This window comes from Sander lucioperca, chromosome 22 (assembly GCF_008315115.2).
Source record: "Sander lucioperca isolate FBNREF2018 chromosome 22, SLUC_FBN_1.2, whole genome shotgun sequence".
Lineage (NCBI taxonomy): Eukaryota > Metazoa > Chordata > Actinopteri > Perciformes > Percidae > Sander > Sander lucioperca.
This window is the reverse complement of record NC_050194.1, coordinates 25,351,721-25,368,736: the sequence shown is the minus strand read 5'-3', so window position 1 is coordinate 25,368,736 and position 17,016 is coordinate 25,351,721. Positions and strand designations below refer to the sequence as shown.

General features: G+C 41.4%; 2 protein-coding genes across 7 annotated transcripts in view; both read right to left on the bottom strand.

Annotated features, from left to right (window-relative positions):
- Nucleotides 1-4,641, bottom strand: part of cep131 (centrosomal protein 131) — a 37,078-nt gene extending 32,437 nt beyond the window's left edge. For all 4 annotated transcript variants that reach the window (XM_031314970.2, XM_031314972.2, XM_031314974.2 and 1 more), the window contains exons 1-3: nucleotides 4,465-4,641; nucleotides 1,685-1,881; nucleotides 1,050-1,144 (exon numbers count right to left, since the gene is read on the bottom strand). In XM_031314970.2, coding sequence (XP_031170830.1) covers nucleotides 1,050-1,144; nucleotides 1,685-1,870 — 281 coding nt within the window. In that variant the 5' untranslated portion in view covers nucleotides 1,871-1,881; nucleotides 4,465-4,641. The remainder of the gene's footprint in view (nucleotides 1-1,049; nucleotides 1,145-1,684; nucleotides 1,882-4,464) is intronic.
- A 457-nt stretch (nucleotides 4,642-5,098) lies between these two features.
- The window catches only part of rnf213b (ring finger protein 213b), a 54,717-nt gene continuing 42,799 nt past the window's right edge, over nucleotides 5,099-17,016 (bottom strand). For 2 of the 3 annotated variants that reach the window (XM_031315574.2, XM_035997799.1), the window contains exons 55-65: nucleotides 16,873-16,967; nucleotides 16,245-16,493; nucleotides 14,954-15,086; nucleotides 13,537-13,620; nucleotides 13,224-13,392; nucleotides 11,963-12,164; nucleotides 11,789-11,866; nucleotides 10,195-10,395; nucleotides 8,496-8,585; nucleotides 7,480-7,658; nucleotides 5,099-6,155 (exon numbers count right to left, since the gene is read on the bottom strand). In XM_031315574.2, coding sequence (XP_031171434.2) covers nucleotides 6,017-6,155; nucleotides 7,480-7,658; nucleotides 8,496-8,585; nucleotides 10,195-10,395; nucleotides 11,789-11,866; nucleotides 11,963-12,164; nucleotides 13,224-13,392; nucleotides 13,537-13,620; nucleotides 14,954-15,086; nucleotides 16,245-16,493; nucleotides 16,873-16,967 — 1,619 coding nt within the window. In that variant the 3' untranslated portion in view covers nucleotides 5,099-6,016. The remainder of the gene's footprint in view (nucleotides 6,156-7,479; nucleotides 7,659-8,495; nucleotides 8,586-10,194; nucleotides 10,396-11,788; nucleotides 11,867-11,962; nucleotides 12,165-13,223; nucleotides 13,393-13,536; nucleotides 13,621-14,953; nucleotides 15,087-16,244; nucleotides 16,494-16,872; nucleotides 16,968-17,016) is intronic. The other variant, XM_035997798.1, reaches the window with a different exon arrangement.

The following is a 17,016-nucleotide window of genomic DNA, read 5'->3' as shown; positions in this document are numbered from 1 at the left end:
ACACGCACACTTCTCCTTTCACTGGCTCCTGATGGAGGGGGGGGGTAACCTGACCCCGAAGGTCCAGGCCCTCCCCCTCTAACCTGGGACAAAGCAAGTCCCTGCCACCCCGCGACCCCTAGCAACAGCACTCCCCCCCCCCCCAGCTTCCCTCCACTCTTTATCATGCAGGAGCTGGCGCGCCACCATTCCCATTGTCCGGACTGCTGAAGCTTCAGGGCTGCCAGCTGTTGCTCACTGAAGAGAGGCACTCTGGTTTAAAGAGCAAAGACTCCACGCATGAAGGGCTGAGATACAGAGACCGTCCCTGCTTCCAACACTGTCTGACACACATTATCTGAAATGCACACATTCTTTTCTGTCATTTCCAAAAACATGCTCTTCATATTTCAGACGCATGTGCGTTACCGTAAACGCCATATGATGAGCTAACTGACAACCTAAGAGCAAGTTTGGCCCGAGGCTTTGCAGAGTACGTGTTTCAGCACACGCTGTACTATGTGCAGTTTAGTGTGTCAATGTCAGTGATAAGGAAGGAGAATACTGATTGGCCGGGAGAAATAAGAGGGGACACATATTCTCACTGAATTATTTCTGGTCTACATGCAAATGTGTTACAAGCACAGTGTCTTTCCTAGGTTTGTGCGAGACTTATTTGACGGGTGATTTTGGGATCCTCCCCTTTAAAGAAACTGTTACGTTTTTTTAATAAAAAGAAAAATGCAGTTAAACATCTTTATGGACCATTATGATTACGATATCTGTCCAAAAAGTTAGAAAAAGCAAGAGCAGATAATACATAAATAACACTCAAAAAGCTTAAAGACAAAACTTGACCAACTACACACTTTAGATCTGAGAAAAGTCATTTAGTTAGTTTTGATGCTCTCGTGATTTTACATTCATTCAGATTAGGTGGTGCCCAAAACGACTTGGGTGCTGCGCCTAAGCCTTATAATGGTAAGGGAAAACCCTGGAAGCATAGATCATACCAAAATAATACCAGTGTTATAACATCAATAGGTGTGTATGCATGTGTGTGTTTGTACCTTAAACTGATGTTAGCCTGCTGATTAACCTGAGTGGTGCTGTTGGACCGCCTCAGGTTCTTGATGGAGCGGGAGCTACCAAAGCTGGCATCACTCTGTGGATTTAAAAGATGTGTTAATGAATTATAAGATACTATTGCAAACACCACAGTGTTTTCCCTGGGCTTGTGGAAGACATAGGTGCACATATTTGGCGGAGGGTTTAGGGCTTCTCCATTAAGAAAATGTGATGTTTTTCAATAATAAAAAAAAAATGCAATTTGACATCATTTTGGACCGTTATTATCACCATATCTGTGTCTAAAACGTTGGATAAGCTAGAGCAGGTAATACATAAATAACATTCAAAAGGCTTAAAGACAAAACTTGCTAAAGAAGTCCAACTGCAATCATCAGACCTGAGGAAAGATTTTACATTCATTCAGCTTAGGTGCTGCCCAAAACGGCTTGGGTGCTGCACATAAGCCTTATAATGGCTTTGAAAACCCTGAATTCTGAATCAAGCTACTTTAAAGACAGTTCTGATTTGCTCTTTCCTGCATCTTGATAAGATTATGTTATAACTCATGAACAATCAGCAGCTCGATTCTGTCGCCGGTACAAAAGTACACACGTGGCCGTGCACAGTTACTCACCAGGGTGTTGCGTTTTCCTCTGCTGTCACTAGCCACGGAAACCGACACAGACCGAGAGAAGTATTTCCCAGGTGATGCACTGCTGGGTCTTTTGGACATAGAGAGCTGGGAGCCTGACAAGCTGAGGTCCAAGGCATCTCCTGAGACGCCTGTTGGGATGGATGAAGGGCTACGTGTTGCAGGCATCCTTTGAAAACCTGAAACATAGCAAAGTATGCTTGGATATAAGACACAATAGGACGCACATTCTATTTGCCTGAGGATTCAGTGGGAACAGCCACAACAACGGAGGAAGTAATAGCCACTCCTCCCACCCCCCACTGACTGTTGTCTCCGGGGTAACCAACAACAAAACCACTCACTCACTTTTACTACAGCTGGGATAGGCTGACAAACCGGGAGAGCACGCTGTAATCAAAGTACAAACAAGTAACTAACAGTAGTTAGGTATTGTTCTGTGCTTTAACAGCTAAATGTTTAGCATGTGAGCTAAGAACCAGGCTAAATAAAATGCAAATGTTGCTGATGCTATTAGGCTAATAGTACCCCATTGTTGCTAAAATGTAACATCCATCAAAGCAACTCTCCTGAAACATATGTTGCTTCTAACACTTTACCATTGCTGCTACACTGTGGCAGGAGGAACAGTACAGCGCTGTCAGCGATAGATTTACTAAACTACAGCCTTATAACTGAAAAAAACATTTAAATGATGATGAGAAAAGGAGACAAAAACTGTAAAAGAGACAAAAAGTTGGAAAAAGATGGTAGAAAGAAGGAAGGAAGGAAGGCAAGAATCAGTCAAAAATAGTATCAAAAACTTAAAAAACAGTGACATAAGAAGAAAAAAGCGAGAAATTTGTAGAAAGTAGAAAGACAGTAGAAGGAAAGAAGACGAGAATAGGTCCAAATAAGGCGACACAAATGTCACATTTTTGGTAGGAAAAAAAAAGTCTACATAAAGAGGAACAATGTTCTGGACAACAAGCCTTGTAACTATTAAACATTTTGTTAAATATCTCACGTACCCCATGAAGTCCTCCAAAGTACCCCTAGGGGCACACGTACCCCCATTTGAGAAACACTGATATAGACTATCGAAAAATCCCCTTGTCATTTCAAACCACATTTCAATGCCTAAGGAGTGACTCTCGCCAGTGTCGGTGAGCCAATAAGCATGCAACATGCTTTTACCAAGATCTATCAATGTTTGTGATTGGCTGTAACGTTACATCACTACGACGGGGCTCGTGTGTGTGTTGTTGTATGTTGAGAGGCTTGACTACAGTGTGTGTGTGTGTGTGTGTGTGTGTGTGTGACATAGGTGTAAAGGAGCTAAAAAATAAAGAATATAATTGTAACATGTATTGTCGTAATGTTGGTAATTTTTTGTTGAAATGGATTTTATACAATTGGTATCGAAAAAAGTGTCGCTCAGGAACCGGTATCGAATTTGTGGTATTGGTACCGATAACAAAATTGTTTGAATGATGCCCAGGCCTAGCTATTGGTACAACACCAGTCATTATACTTTTACTACCAGGCACTTCCACGCCTTTAGTTTGGTAGACTGCGATTCAGGGGGGTGAAGTTGCAACATTGTTGCTTTTTCATTTGGATCTTTGTCAAGCCACCAAACATTGTAAACAAATGTTATACAGCAGTCGCTGGTCTAATTGGACAGAATATTCGAGTGAAACTCGCTGACATTTCTGGTCTCAGAAATAATGGCACATCACCAAATTCATAACATTCTAGGTTTTCTGATATTGCTTTTACGAAAGTCCATTTCCACCAATGTGATGGGAACCAAATATCCTGTAAGTCATTATAATAAGAAACCTTAAAATCATAACTTAGTATCTCAAAATAATGAGTTTAGTGTCTCGTTATTTTGAGAAAGTTTCTGATGATTTTGAGATACTAACTCATTATTATGTCTTACATGACATTTTCCAACACGCTGGCAGAAATGGGCTTCCATATCCTTTAATGTTTTCTAATATTTCAGAAGAAGGCGAACAATCTGAGTGAAGGAGAAGGCCCTGATGAGAGAGAGATGATAATGATGTGTTTCACACAGACAATCAGCGATGTATGGTCATAACAGGTTATGGATTTGAAAGTTATCATCCCTTAAATAATATAAAAGTCCGCAAGTTGTGTGCGCAAGGTTGAAATTGCAGGCTAGTAAAATGCAGTTTTTTTAGTTCGCGTCCCATATTGGGCCGGATTCTCACCTAAAGTAAACCGTAGAGCTCTAACGTTACTGCAGTTGGAAGCGAACCGACTCCCCCGTTTTCAAGCGGACCAGAGTTGGAATGAGCTTTCACACCGCGCCAAACCAACCGGACTATCCGAGCAAAACGCTCCAGGGTTCGGTTAAAACGACCCAAACAGCTCAGGTGTGAAAGCAGCCGTACAGTAACCGTCATTACACCGTTACTAACGGTATATGTAACCTTAGTAACGTCACCTTGTTGACGACTGGTGCATATTATCCCCAACTGATGCAAATAGGGATGTTTTGCAACGTAACATCATTCAAATACGATAGCGTTAGTTTACACTTTTTATGTTAAATAACCGCCTCGTTTCAGCAGTCACACTAAGCTAATATTAGCGCTTATGACGTTAGTTGGAAAGGAATAAAAACGGCTAGTTTTCAGATGAAGTCTGGTCAAAGCAAGCAGCTATTCTTAACCGTTAACGTCTTTAACGTTTCTCCCACTAATCCGAAAAATGGTTGCTGAGCATGCAAGTTAGCGTTAACTACTTACTTCAAAAGCTGGGTGGCACCATCGCTGATAAGTACGCTTTCACGGTTGCGTTTCAATCCCCAACACAATCCTCCTGATACCCAGTGAAAGTACTCCGTTGACTCAGAGGGGAACTAACGCGAAACATCATCTCTGTGGTAACAACACACATAATAGCCGCCTCTCGACGTATGTGATTGGTGGAGAACAAACGTTGTTTTTTTATTCCTGCATCTGATTGGCTGGGCGGAGCTGTCTTTCCACTGTGTGGATTCCAAGGGGCGTGGCCCGAACAACGGTTTGGTTGACTTTGCAAAAGGAGGTATGATTTGTGATGGCAAAATGACTTTTTTTCAGCGTTGGGAGAGACCTTCACATCTGTCTGTGATAAATATTTAGAAACAGTGTTAGGCATTGTTCTCACATCAAGAAATATGGCCAGACCTTTGCCCTAAAGGATGTTAAACAATATGTGAAACTACTCTCTAATTCAGCAAACAAAAAGGCTATCATTAATATGTTTTACATTTTGGTCTAGTGTGATATAGCCCTGGCTATTTTGTTATTATTTGTATACTATCTCCTGTACGCTGAATCTGTATTATGTTCTTTTGTTTAATTCAATTCCAAAAAAGGAAACTGAAAACAGAAGTTTGGGTTCATTAACAGTTTATTTTTTAATTATTTGTTCCCTGACTCCTCATTTACAGATTGAACATGGAATGAATAAAGATAGGCCCACTTCAAATGCATTTATTGCACTACCCTGTCATTAAGACATCTCCAAATAAACTGAAATACTTCATCAGAACACGCCCTATCATAATGGAATGACTCAATCATAGACATTCAGCCATATAACAGACTACTAATACACAGACTACTAATACACAGTAATACACAGATATATACTTTTTTTTTTAGTGTTTTCAGCGGTGATCCAGAGTGAAAATCTGCGGAAATTACCAGAATGGTTTTCTGTTTGGGGTGGAGATTCAGAGTTTTATTTTAAGTTTGAAATCTGCGGGAATTATGCGTCCACAGATTCCGTGTGGTCACTTTAAGACATCTCAAACTATACAGAAATACTTCAGAACATGCCCCTATCATATGGAATTAAATAATCCTAGACATTTATTATTCCTAATACGCAGACCCAAACAGAATCTGCAGATGTTTTTTTGTGATCCAGAATGAAAATCTGCAGTTTTATTGTAATTTGTTTAAAATCTGCAGAAAATTTTTGGGTAAAAATCGGCGGAATTGTGCGTCCATAGATTCTGTGTGGCCTTGGTAATGTAACAATAGCAATACAAAAAACATCAGAAAAAGATCAGAAATACGTCTGTAGTGGGCGCCTGGGTGGCTCACCTGGTAGAGCGCGCGCCCATATATAGAGGTTTACTCCTTGATGCAGCGGCCGCAGGTTCGACTCCGACCTGTGGCCCTTTGCTGCATGTCATTCCACCCCCCTCTCTCTCCCCTTTCATGACTTCAGCTGTCCTATCAAATAAAGGCCTAAAATGGCCACACAATAAAAAATAATAAAAAAAATAAGTCTGTAGAAATCATTTTATCTTCTTTTAAAGTCGACAGCGGCCCTCCACACGTCAGCCCCTTTTCCAAGTGTGATGTCCTCCGGGAAATACTTGAGGCCCAGCAGAACTGGAAGGCCTTTCTGCTCCAAGTGAACCTCTAAGGTGGTCTTGATGCTGGAGACAGCAGGGAGGGGGGGGGAGAAAAAAACAACTGTTAGCACCAAGGGCGTAGGGCGCAACACATTATAACGGGGGGTCTTCTTTTTGCATCAATTTATGATGCAAATGTCTATATGTAAAGGAAAGTCTTATTAGAATTGTTCTCCTGTATTGTTCAGAACTTCTCAGACACATTTAGAACATCCCGCGTGTTTCTGGGTGGTTTTTTTTAGGAATCATGTACATCTTAACAACAATACTATTAGATAATGAGACCTTGTTAAAGCCATGAGCTCCAAAGTGGAAATCTACATAAAAGACATGACATTTAAAATCACAAGAAATCCCCTCTTTATGTTTCACTGCCCTGTTGTGTTCCTTCACCCCGCGATGTAGTACAAGTAGACACATATACTGTTTTCTGTCAGATCGTTTATAGGTCTCCACATTTCCGAACGCACTTGAAGGCAGCTTCATTTCACGGGGAAAGAGAAAGATATATATTCTCAATACTGGGGGGAAGGGGGGGGGGCATTATTATTCTATTATTCTATTCATCCGCACCTTACTCATCTGTATATCTGTGTTTACATACTGTCTGTTTATATAAGGGTGTTTATTGTGTAAATATGTTTGTTTTATTTTTTTCTATTTCTTATACTTTATGTACTGTATATTTTTCTACTTAATGTGTATTTGTGTTATTCCGATGTGTGTCATATTTTTTTTCTTTTGAGCTGCTGTAGCACAGGAATTTCCCCAGTGTGGGATTAATAAAGTCTATCTTATCTTATCTTATCATATTATCCCCTGCATCCCCCCCTGAAATCTACGCTTGTGGTTAGCACTGTCTGCATCCATTGTTTTTTTTACCACAAGCATGCCTTTTCACTTCCCTGCCCATCTGCTGCTTCAATAAGGATGACCTGTGACTGAGGGGATACAACTTAAGCTCCTTTTCCCCCTGACAGATGGCTGCCTGGAGGGGTCACGCTCCAGTCCTGGAAGTCAAAAGGCTCCAAATCCCAGGGGAGAGGCCTGGGTGAGACCTCCACACTTTACTCTGATTAAAGCTGTCTAGAATCAATGGATTCCTTTACACTAGGGTGGAGATCTTTGAACTGACAATAGACACACTTCTCACATTCATGAGCTTACACAACACAACTCTCATTCCTAAAAACACCCCTTGGGTAAACTAGGGAATAGATGTCAATAATGCAAATGTTTTTGGGATTGTTTTACCATTTGGTGCGTTACCTCCTCGAAAAACTAAACTCACAAATGGTACAGTGGTTGTGTTTTCACTATAGAGGGGATACAAATGGCTCGTGCTTACTCCCAGTGTGGTTGGTAAGCCTGGTCCGGCACGTCATTATTCGTCTTCAGCAGCAGAATTTCATGCAGCTCCAAAGAGAAGGTGTTGACGTCTGTGACAGCGAGGAAAAGCTTCAGCCCTTTCCTCTCCTCCTCGGACAGCTTCTGCTGGAACTTAGAGGGCAGCCTCTGAAACGGGTCCTTCAAAACAGGATCATGAATTAAATGAAATTAACGTTTGATGTGATCAAAAAAACAAAAAGGTGCTTTTTTTTTCCTAGCAGAAACTGCAGTGCAGAGAGAACTCTTGGAATCCAGATTTTATTGGGGTCAACCTCTGGGCGCCTGTCGTGTCAAATGGCACACTTTCAAAGGATTACAGCCCGGATAATTTAACTCTGTGGTGTTTGGGGTCAGTCACTGGCAGCCAAGCGGAGGTCACCAGTAAAAAATAATGACACAAAAAACAAATGTTTGTCAAATAATGTCCATTTCGTGGATTTTGAGTCTTAACCCTTGTGTCGTCTTTCCCGTCGACCATGCAACTTTTTGTTTTTGTGGGTCAAAATTTCAAATGACATTTTTTTTTCTGTTTTTCTGTCACTTTTTTCAATGCTTTTGTTGATTTTTACTGCGCTTATTTTGACAAATAATTATTTATTATTATTTTTCCAACGTTCTTTTATAAAAAAAAATGTTTTCAAATGCTATAGAAATTAATAAAACACCCAAATTCAATCAAAGTAGTGAACTGATCATTTATTTTACTTGTTGTGAGCGTTGTACGGACCCAACCGTGTTATTTATTTTGATAATTTGGTTGAAAGAAACCCACATTTCTGTTATAGAAACTTTTTGAAAATGGGTCAAATTTGACCCGAGGACAACAGGAGGGTTAAAAGGGGCTTTAACTGTTACGACTGAAAAATAGGGCTATTGTATGTTATTGGATGTTATAATTAAAAGCCTAAAAAGTTATGTTTTTTTTTTCTTCTGCCACATCCAGAGACAGAATGTTGTGATTTTATTGATACTTACTTGCTTTTTGTTCAGCATAAGCTCAGATTTCCAGGAAGTCAGGAGCTGCCAGGTGGACGTGCTGTGTTCAAGTTTGCTCTCTCCAAGACCCTAACATGAAAATGAAATAGCGCTTTAATTCATATTTCAAACGATCATAACTGATTTTGATGTATTTTTTTTTGGCCATTTGTTTTTATTCATTTCTGTCAGGCAAACTGGTGAAACTTGTTTGACTTTTGTAATCCATCATCCCAGTGAGCATGCTGTCACTGTTACACTATCGTGAATGGGGATGCAGATTCAATGGAGACTGAATGACAACATCTGCACTGCAGCACTTCACAACAGTAATTCATCGGGGTGGCAGTAGCTCAGTCCGTAGGGTTGGGAACCGGAGCGTCGCAGGTTCAAGTCCCCATACGGACAAAAGTATGGTGGTGGACTGGTAGCTGGAGAGGTGCCTGTTCACCTCCTGGGCACTGCCAAGGTGCTCTTGAGCAAGTTACCAAACCCCCAAATGCTCGGGGTGACATCAATCGACAGCTGCAGCGCCCTCACTCTGACATCTCTAAAGGTACTGACCATGTGTGTGTAATAGAGTGCGGATCGGGCCTCATTTTTCTGTCCGAGCCTGGCCCGCGTCCAACAGAACAGTAACCGAACCCGGCCCGAGCCCGACACAGTTAAAATCTCATTTTCTTTTCATACTAACGACACATGCACGTTTGTAGGAAGGCATTCGGAAATGTCAACAGATGAGGTCATCAGCACACACGGGGCAACAAGCACACGTTAACACAGGCACACCTACATAATAAGCTGTTTTAAATTTAAAATGTTCAACGCCTTATAGCGCTGATGTGATCATTTCTAAATATCTGTCCGAACCCGGCCCGGCTCGTCGCGTACCGTCGGGTACCAACGGGCTCGGTTCGGGTATCCATCCTCTAGTGTGTAATGTTTATGTTAACAACAGAGTGATTGTAATTTACCTTACGGGATTAATAAAGTATAAATTACTATTATTATTATTATTATTATTATCTTGTGTGTGGATTACATCATTCATGCAAGTTTTAAAAGTCTGCTAATAGATTTGAATATTTTACAGAAATGAATGGAAACTAAAGAATGTCTGGAATGGTGAATTTCCCAAAAAGGAAAACTTTAGCTGTGATTTGAAGTAGAATGCAAACTAACCTGTAGTTAGTAGTCTAAAACATGCAAATTGCTGTTGTGGACTTAAATACTTATTGTTGGGTTACACTGACAGTGACATGACACTGTCATGAACGTGTCATAAACATTATAAACAAGTCATAAACTTTTATGACATAACACCTCTTTTAGTAAGTGTCACTCGGTTTTTGTCATGACAAGTTATGGTTAGGGTTAGAGTTCATGTGTCATGACTGTGTCATGTCACTCTTATGTAGATACCTTCAAGTAAAGTGTTACCAATTGTTGTATTTAGTATCAGATTACCAGAGCAGGCAGTGAGATATGAGATCAGAGTATACGTGATGAACATTTTCATTTCACTTATTTCCACACAGTGATGTCAAGAGGTAGTGAAAATGGGAGGTTTTTTAGAAAGAAAAACAACAAGTATTGGTTGTTGTCACGGTCCAATGCTTACAGCATGATGTCGACATAATCCCATTCTTTGCATAGCAGCGTTTTAATGGTAATAGCTGTGGCTCTGGAGGGTTTCTACCTTGGCTACAGTGCTGGAAATCTGTGCTTGGTCCATGTGCAGTGAGTCAGTGAGGTAGGACAGAAGTTGACCTTGTGGATCGCCGCCCGTCTTGCCAAGAAAGCGAAGGCCAATCTCCACCACGAACAGCGCGTCACACACGTCTGTGTATGAGCGCAGCACCGTTCTCATGGTGCTGCTCACCGAACCCTTCAGCGGCTCCTGTAGAACAGACGGGGGAACTGTCAGCGGGCCAGCCACAGGAAGGAATGTGACCTCTGTCAAAGTGGTCTCATAAAATCCGACAGGGGAAACTACTGTGAACATTCTTCGGCTGGTACTGGTCCGTTCCAGATTTCATTTCTTTTAAAAAAAATACATTCCACAAACACAAAAACAAATGCATGACGGATCAGGTCTAACCATCAACTAACAGCTAACATAAAAAAAAGGGAAAGAAAAGAAATAAATAAATAACAAGCTTCCTTGTTTGAGTTTGAGTTTAGTTTATTTATGGAAGGGGACAGCGCAAATTAATAAAACAAATGATTTCCCATGGGTTAAAAAAGCCAGAATTAGCCAAAAGGCTATTTTTCATCTGTAGTGCCCTGCCTTCGATGTTAAAAAAGGCTTTAATTTGATATGTTGAGCTTCCTTCCTTATTGACAACTTTGAAAAATGACAACATTTTTGGATACATTTAATGATCTCTCAGAGTAACAAGAGGGACAGAAAAAGTGCACGAAACAAAAACAATAATTTCCATAAAGAAATAAGACAAACAGGCAGTATTTTGAACTCCCCATTGGTCTAGCCTCCAGTCTGGCTATCACCAGACCAAGCCCAATCTTTTAAGATTGAACATTAGTCTGGGGAGTCTGCTCTGGATTTTCTACTGTTTTCTCTATCGTCATTGTGTTAAACCCGCCAATAGCGCGTGACATCAGGACCCTTTCTCTCTCTGTGTGTGTTGTCGTTCTTAAAATCCCTTCGCTACGGAAAACAACAACGTTGGAGCTAGCGAGCTACACGCTGAATTTGGACGGTGCAACAAGGAAGGCCTGCTTGGTTCTTTCAGGGAATGATTGTAAAGACTTACAAAGAATAACTTTAGGGCATTTCCTCTCTAACTGGGACGTTTTGGGACTGATTGGTGGGATTGCTGTGGACGAAGTACACACGGAGATACACTGGTAAGAGCCAATGAGGTTTAACCATGTATCAGCTAATTTAAACAGCTCACGTTACTGTATTGTGTGAACAGTTAACTTAATTTAATATCATTTAATGTATGAGGCGTTTTTCTTTTGCGGGGTGCAAATGTTCCACCAAAACAAGTTACTTCCTGACGCAGAGGCCAAGGGTTCAAATCCAACCAGCGTCACTTTCCTGCATGTCTTCCCCTCCCTCTCCCCTTTCATATTTCGCCTCATGATTAAAGGCGGAAATGCCCCAAAAAATAACCTAAAAACAAACAAATGCAAACAACCCAGAGCGTATTTTTCCAGATGATTTTATCCCAGAATCTGTCTGTGGTGTAGCCCCACCTAACTCCACAGCGCTGTGAAGACAGATCTGGCAATAAGAGACTAATAAGTACGTGAACTGGTCTTACCTGATGAATCCGGTCTCGGACCTCGGTTAGAACCACAGAGAAGTCCTGCAGGTGTCTGTTCAAGTACCTCGAGGTGTCCTGAGTTTGATCAAAGAGGACAACAGTGCTGATTAGCAGAAGGTTTGGTTTTACCTGGCATGTGCACGCAGCTGTATGATTGGCTTAGATTTGTACCGCTCGGATAAGTGGTTTCCCAGCCAGGAAGCGACGGGCCAGCTGGGTTTGGATGCCTGGCAGGTCGTATTTGCTGTCCGTCTCCCCGCCTTTCTTCAAGGTGTACTGGCAGTGGGATAAAACCAGAGGCAGCAGCTCTCTCTCTGGGCTGCACAGCGTCAGCTGGGTCTCTGATATGCTCTCTAAAGGAACACTGTATTCACTGGTGGGAAATAAAACGGGAGAATGTCCATGATCGGCCGTATTAATCATAGGTTGAAAAACACACGAGGCTGCTTCAAAGCTGACGTGTTGTCACAGGTACAGGTGAGAATATGAAGTCCAGTTTATATGCGTCTAAGCCTGAAAGCTTATTAGATAAAATAAATCTAATTACAGATAACATATTGACTACATCTCACAGAAAATAGCAAAACATATTGGAATTATCCTTCTGTGTCTAGTTTCCGGCAGCCATCTGCATCACCGAGTACGTTTACATGCACACTAATATTCCACTATTATTCAGAATATGACAATATTCCGAATTTGATACAGGTAATGTAAACAGCATATACTGTTTGGATATTTTCCGATTAGGCCTTTTTCCAAATTTGGCATTTTCAGATTAAGACGTGTGGGATATGCCAGTATTATTCAGATTTTAGAATTATTCTTTGGACTTGTATACAGCCAATTTGGGATATGTGTCTCCATCTGGGTTTTTACTGCAGTTTGTGACAGTTAGCAGCCTGTTTACGGCTTACGGTCAGCTCCATGTGTTGCTATGGTTGCTGTACACAAACCAACCAGCCAACAGTTCAAGTGAGTCCGGCTGCGGTAGAGGTGCATGCTCAAAAGAAAAGAAAGTCAACAGGTTTTGGAAATACACAAACATCACAACGCCGACCTTTTCAAGAAGGTGGTTGAAGGAATGAAAGAGGGACGCTGTGTTTGCACGGTCGAAAGAGTCCGCTTTGAAAAAATTGTATTTTGCACGGCTGCATGTAAACGGGAATATTAGTGGAATAATCACTTTCACTAGCCATGGAAACAGCTTAGTCAGAATATTGTCTTTTTCAGAAAAAGGACAAAAACAGGAAAATTGTGTGCATGTAAACGTAGTCATTGTTTCAAGTAAATTCTTTCTGTCTTTGACATCAATAAGATCCAAATCTGTGAGTTTGTGCATAAAGCCGTCCATTGGACTGAAAGCTTGACTAACGTTTTTCTGGAAATGTGCAGAGCAGCCTCTGCACTCGCTGTGGCCCTCTGTACTGACCTGTCCTCCTGGCGGCTCACTCGCACCAGGCTGTTGTGAGTCTCCGACAGGAAGTCCACCAGAGTCCGGAGACACGACCCTGGTCCGTGTCGGCATGGCGACAGAAACTCGCCAGAGCTCTCGGTTGTCAGCTCCTTCCTACACAAGTCATCAGCACCCAAGTCTGCTGCTATATATACACACACAGGCATGGGAGACAGGACATGAAGTTATACAGACAGACAGACAGACAGACAGACAGACAGATAGATAGATAGATACCTCTACTGTACATGTGTCCATCAGAGTTAAATGTTAATAGAGACATACTTACAGCTGTTTGCCACCTCTGTTCGGAGGCGGTTCCACACCATGATGAATCTCTCCACTCTCTCCAGCAGAATCTTCCTCTGGTATCCTGATGAGGAGAAGGAGACAGCTCAGTTTGAGTCACTAAAAAATTTTTAAAAAATGCTTCAGTTTGGGTTGCGATTAGTCTATATCAGTGTTTCTCAAAAGGGATTACGTGTGCCCCTAGGGGTACTTTGGAGGACTTCAGGGGGACCGTGAGATATTTAACAAAATGTTTAATAGTTACAAGGCTTGTTGTCCAGAACATTGTTCCTCTTTATGTACTTTTTTTTCCTACCAAAGAATGTGACATTTGTGTCACATTCTTTGGACCTATTCCTGCCTTCCTTCCTTCTACTTTCTACAAGTTTCTCGCTTTTTTCTTCTTATGTCACTATTTTTTAAGTTTTTGATACTATTTTTGACTGATTCTTGCCTTCCTTCCTTCCTTCTTTCTACCATCTTTTTCCAACTTTTTGTCTCTTACAGTTTTTGTCTCCTTTTCTCATCAGCATTTAAATGTTTTTTTCAGTTATAAGGCTGTTGTTTAGTAAATCTATCGCTGACAGCGCTGTACTGTTCCTCCTTATAGAGACTTTCTTTTCAACCAATAATGATTAGTGCTGGTCAGGGGGTACTTGGCTTAAAGAAACAATTCAAAAGGGGAACATTATTGAAAAAAGTTTGAGAACCACTGGTCTATATAGACGACGTTTCATTTCCGGGATTATTCAGGTGCCGCCGGAAATTCCGCCAGATGTCCCTAATTTTCGGCCGGATGTCCGTCCCCTTCCTCTTTCTTTGTGTTGGCGTTTTAACCTCTGGTGGATTTGTGAGGACTATGGTTAACTGCTCCTCAGATCTCTGCAGGGTAAATCCAGACAGCTAGCTAGACTATCTGTCCAATCTGAGTTTTCTGTTGCACGACTAAAACTACTTTTGAACGTACACGTTCCACCAAAACAAGTTCCTTCCCGAGACTATTTAGCAGCGGCACCGTGGCTCCGTCCGGCTCTTAGCACCGCACAAGACGATTGTGACTGGTAAAGAAATGCCAATAAATCAGAGCACGTTTTTGTGTGGAATGCTGAATACTAGCCAGAACTTCCTCCGCAGCGCTGTGGAGGAAGGTCTGGCATTGTGAGACTAGGTTGCATCACATCAGACACACAGTGCAGAAGCAAAAAATAGGACACCATTGTGATTTTCATCCATGAACAACAAACTGCATGACGAAAATCAAATGGAAGTCAGTGAGATTTGCAGCTTACGTTTCAGGTGCAAATGTCTGCATGTATATACCCCCAGTGTGTGTGTGTGTGTGTGTGTGTGTGTGTGTGTGGGGGGAGGGGGGGGGGGGGGTTGTTGTACGTTCAATTCAAAATGAAATGTGGATATACCTGCCGGTATCTGCTGTAACATTTGGGCAATAGTCTGATCCGTAGAGTCTGACGTCCGAGGAAACACCCTCAGCAGGTCCGACTGTAAAGCTGCCAGCTCAGGCAGGTGATGTAACTGCCTCACACAGTGAATCTGAAACAAACAGAGTCAGCACATGTCAAACACTCAACAATGTAATGTCAGGACCACATATAAAATATTTTAACAACACGTAGTAATGCAACGTGCATCAATATTCACTGAGAAAGAGCGAAGAGTGTGAGGAAAGACGCAGACCTGAGAGACCGGAAAACAAGAGCTTTCATTTTTTTGGAGTAACTAGAGTAGATGACTGTCACTTTTAATAATTGTGGGAAGAAAACCTACGTGATTCTGGGACAACTAAGGGCCTTTTTTCAGAGCACATTTCTGCCTAACTAACTTCCCCAGAAGAGCTACGTTTTGTTGGACTAGGCAATGAACAATTGGTGCAGAAAACACTCAACTGTGTGGCCATTTAAAAATCACTTCATGTTTTAGCTTTTAAATCAATGTAAAGTACGTTTTTTTGGTTCAACATGGATATTACAGAGCATGTCTTTATAGACTGTCCTGAACCTTTATACAGTGTCCTGGTGTCAGTTTTTTCAACATCCCTACAGATTTCATCCAATCTCCAAAAAATGTGGTATATTTCGTATATATGGATATTTTTTGTTAAATTAACCACATTTTCTGTGAGATATCCTGCAACTGTTGACATATAGGTGGCACTTCAACATCATACATTTAAAATGCCAAATCTCAGGCATCCTGAGTCTTAGTTGCTAAAAGATGCTGCACGATTCATCATTGCCCCCATATTCCTTGGTTGGAAGTATTCTCCAAAAATGACTATTTGGAGAATATGACTATGACCTATTAATGCGTGTTTTTGATGCAAATTAAAATCCAGATGCAGATTAATCAAATAACTTAATTAAATAATCTGTGTGGGAGGTTGTCCTGATGGTGAATGTTTCCTGTCTGTTTCCTGTTTGTTTTTAAACTGTCCTATCCAGTAAAAGCAAAAGTGCAACAAAAAAATGCACTCTACTTTCACTATTGAACAGGACTTTTATTGGCTATTCTCCTCTCTAGGGTGAGTCTTTCATTCTGTAAATCAGTTGGGAACATCTGTCCTCGCGGCATGTATCAGATCAGGATTTAAAACATGTCAGATGTGGTGTGCATCTGCTTGATTATCCTCCGCTGTGTCCCCAGTCTGTGTCAGTAAAAAGGATTTCCCACGCCCCTGATGAAGATCGGTACCTTCTTGAGGAACAGGCTGAGCAGCGGTAAAGAGCTGTGTCTCCGTGCTTCATCCACCAGGTTGGAGAAACGCTCCACTGTCATCGTCTCGGGGAGAGTCCAGAAGGTGGAGCGATGTGTCGGGCAGTCGGAGGGGAGCGACAACATGGGCCCAGGATCCTTGAAGAGGAGATTCATCAGGGCACTTCCATCGAGTCCGTCGTCGGCACTGATACTCTCCTGAGCTTCAGATAGATTCGCCTGCAAATCCTGAAAACAGGCAACATTTTATCACCCAAAAACATCTTTGTGTCTTTCTTTTAAAAAGGTCCCTAGTAGTATCGATTCTGGTACTAATCAATCACGGATCAGTTTAAAAAAAAAAAGATTAAACAGATTACAGATCCGACATCTTTAACAGATAGCAGCTATACATAATCAAATGTTCTCAAATGATATTAATCATGCAAAACATTTTAGAAAGTTTTTTAACAATTGATCTTTTTACATTCACTTTTATGAATTTGACCTATTGATAAATGAACTCTACATTTACGATCTCTTTGGTCTTTGACTCAAATCAACCTATCACAGTTACAGACTTCACAGGCAATCAATGTACTGCTTTTAAATACAATGTACTCCTTACTTGAAGTACTGGGTTGATGGCAGAATCACAGACGAGCTTCTCCCAATGTTGTCGTCCCTGTCTGGAGGACAGATCGGGTCTCGCTCCGCGGGAACCTTTGTTAACATTCAGATAGATTAGATAAGATATAAGATACACTTTATT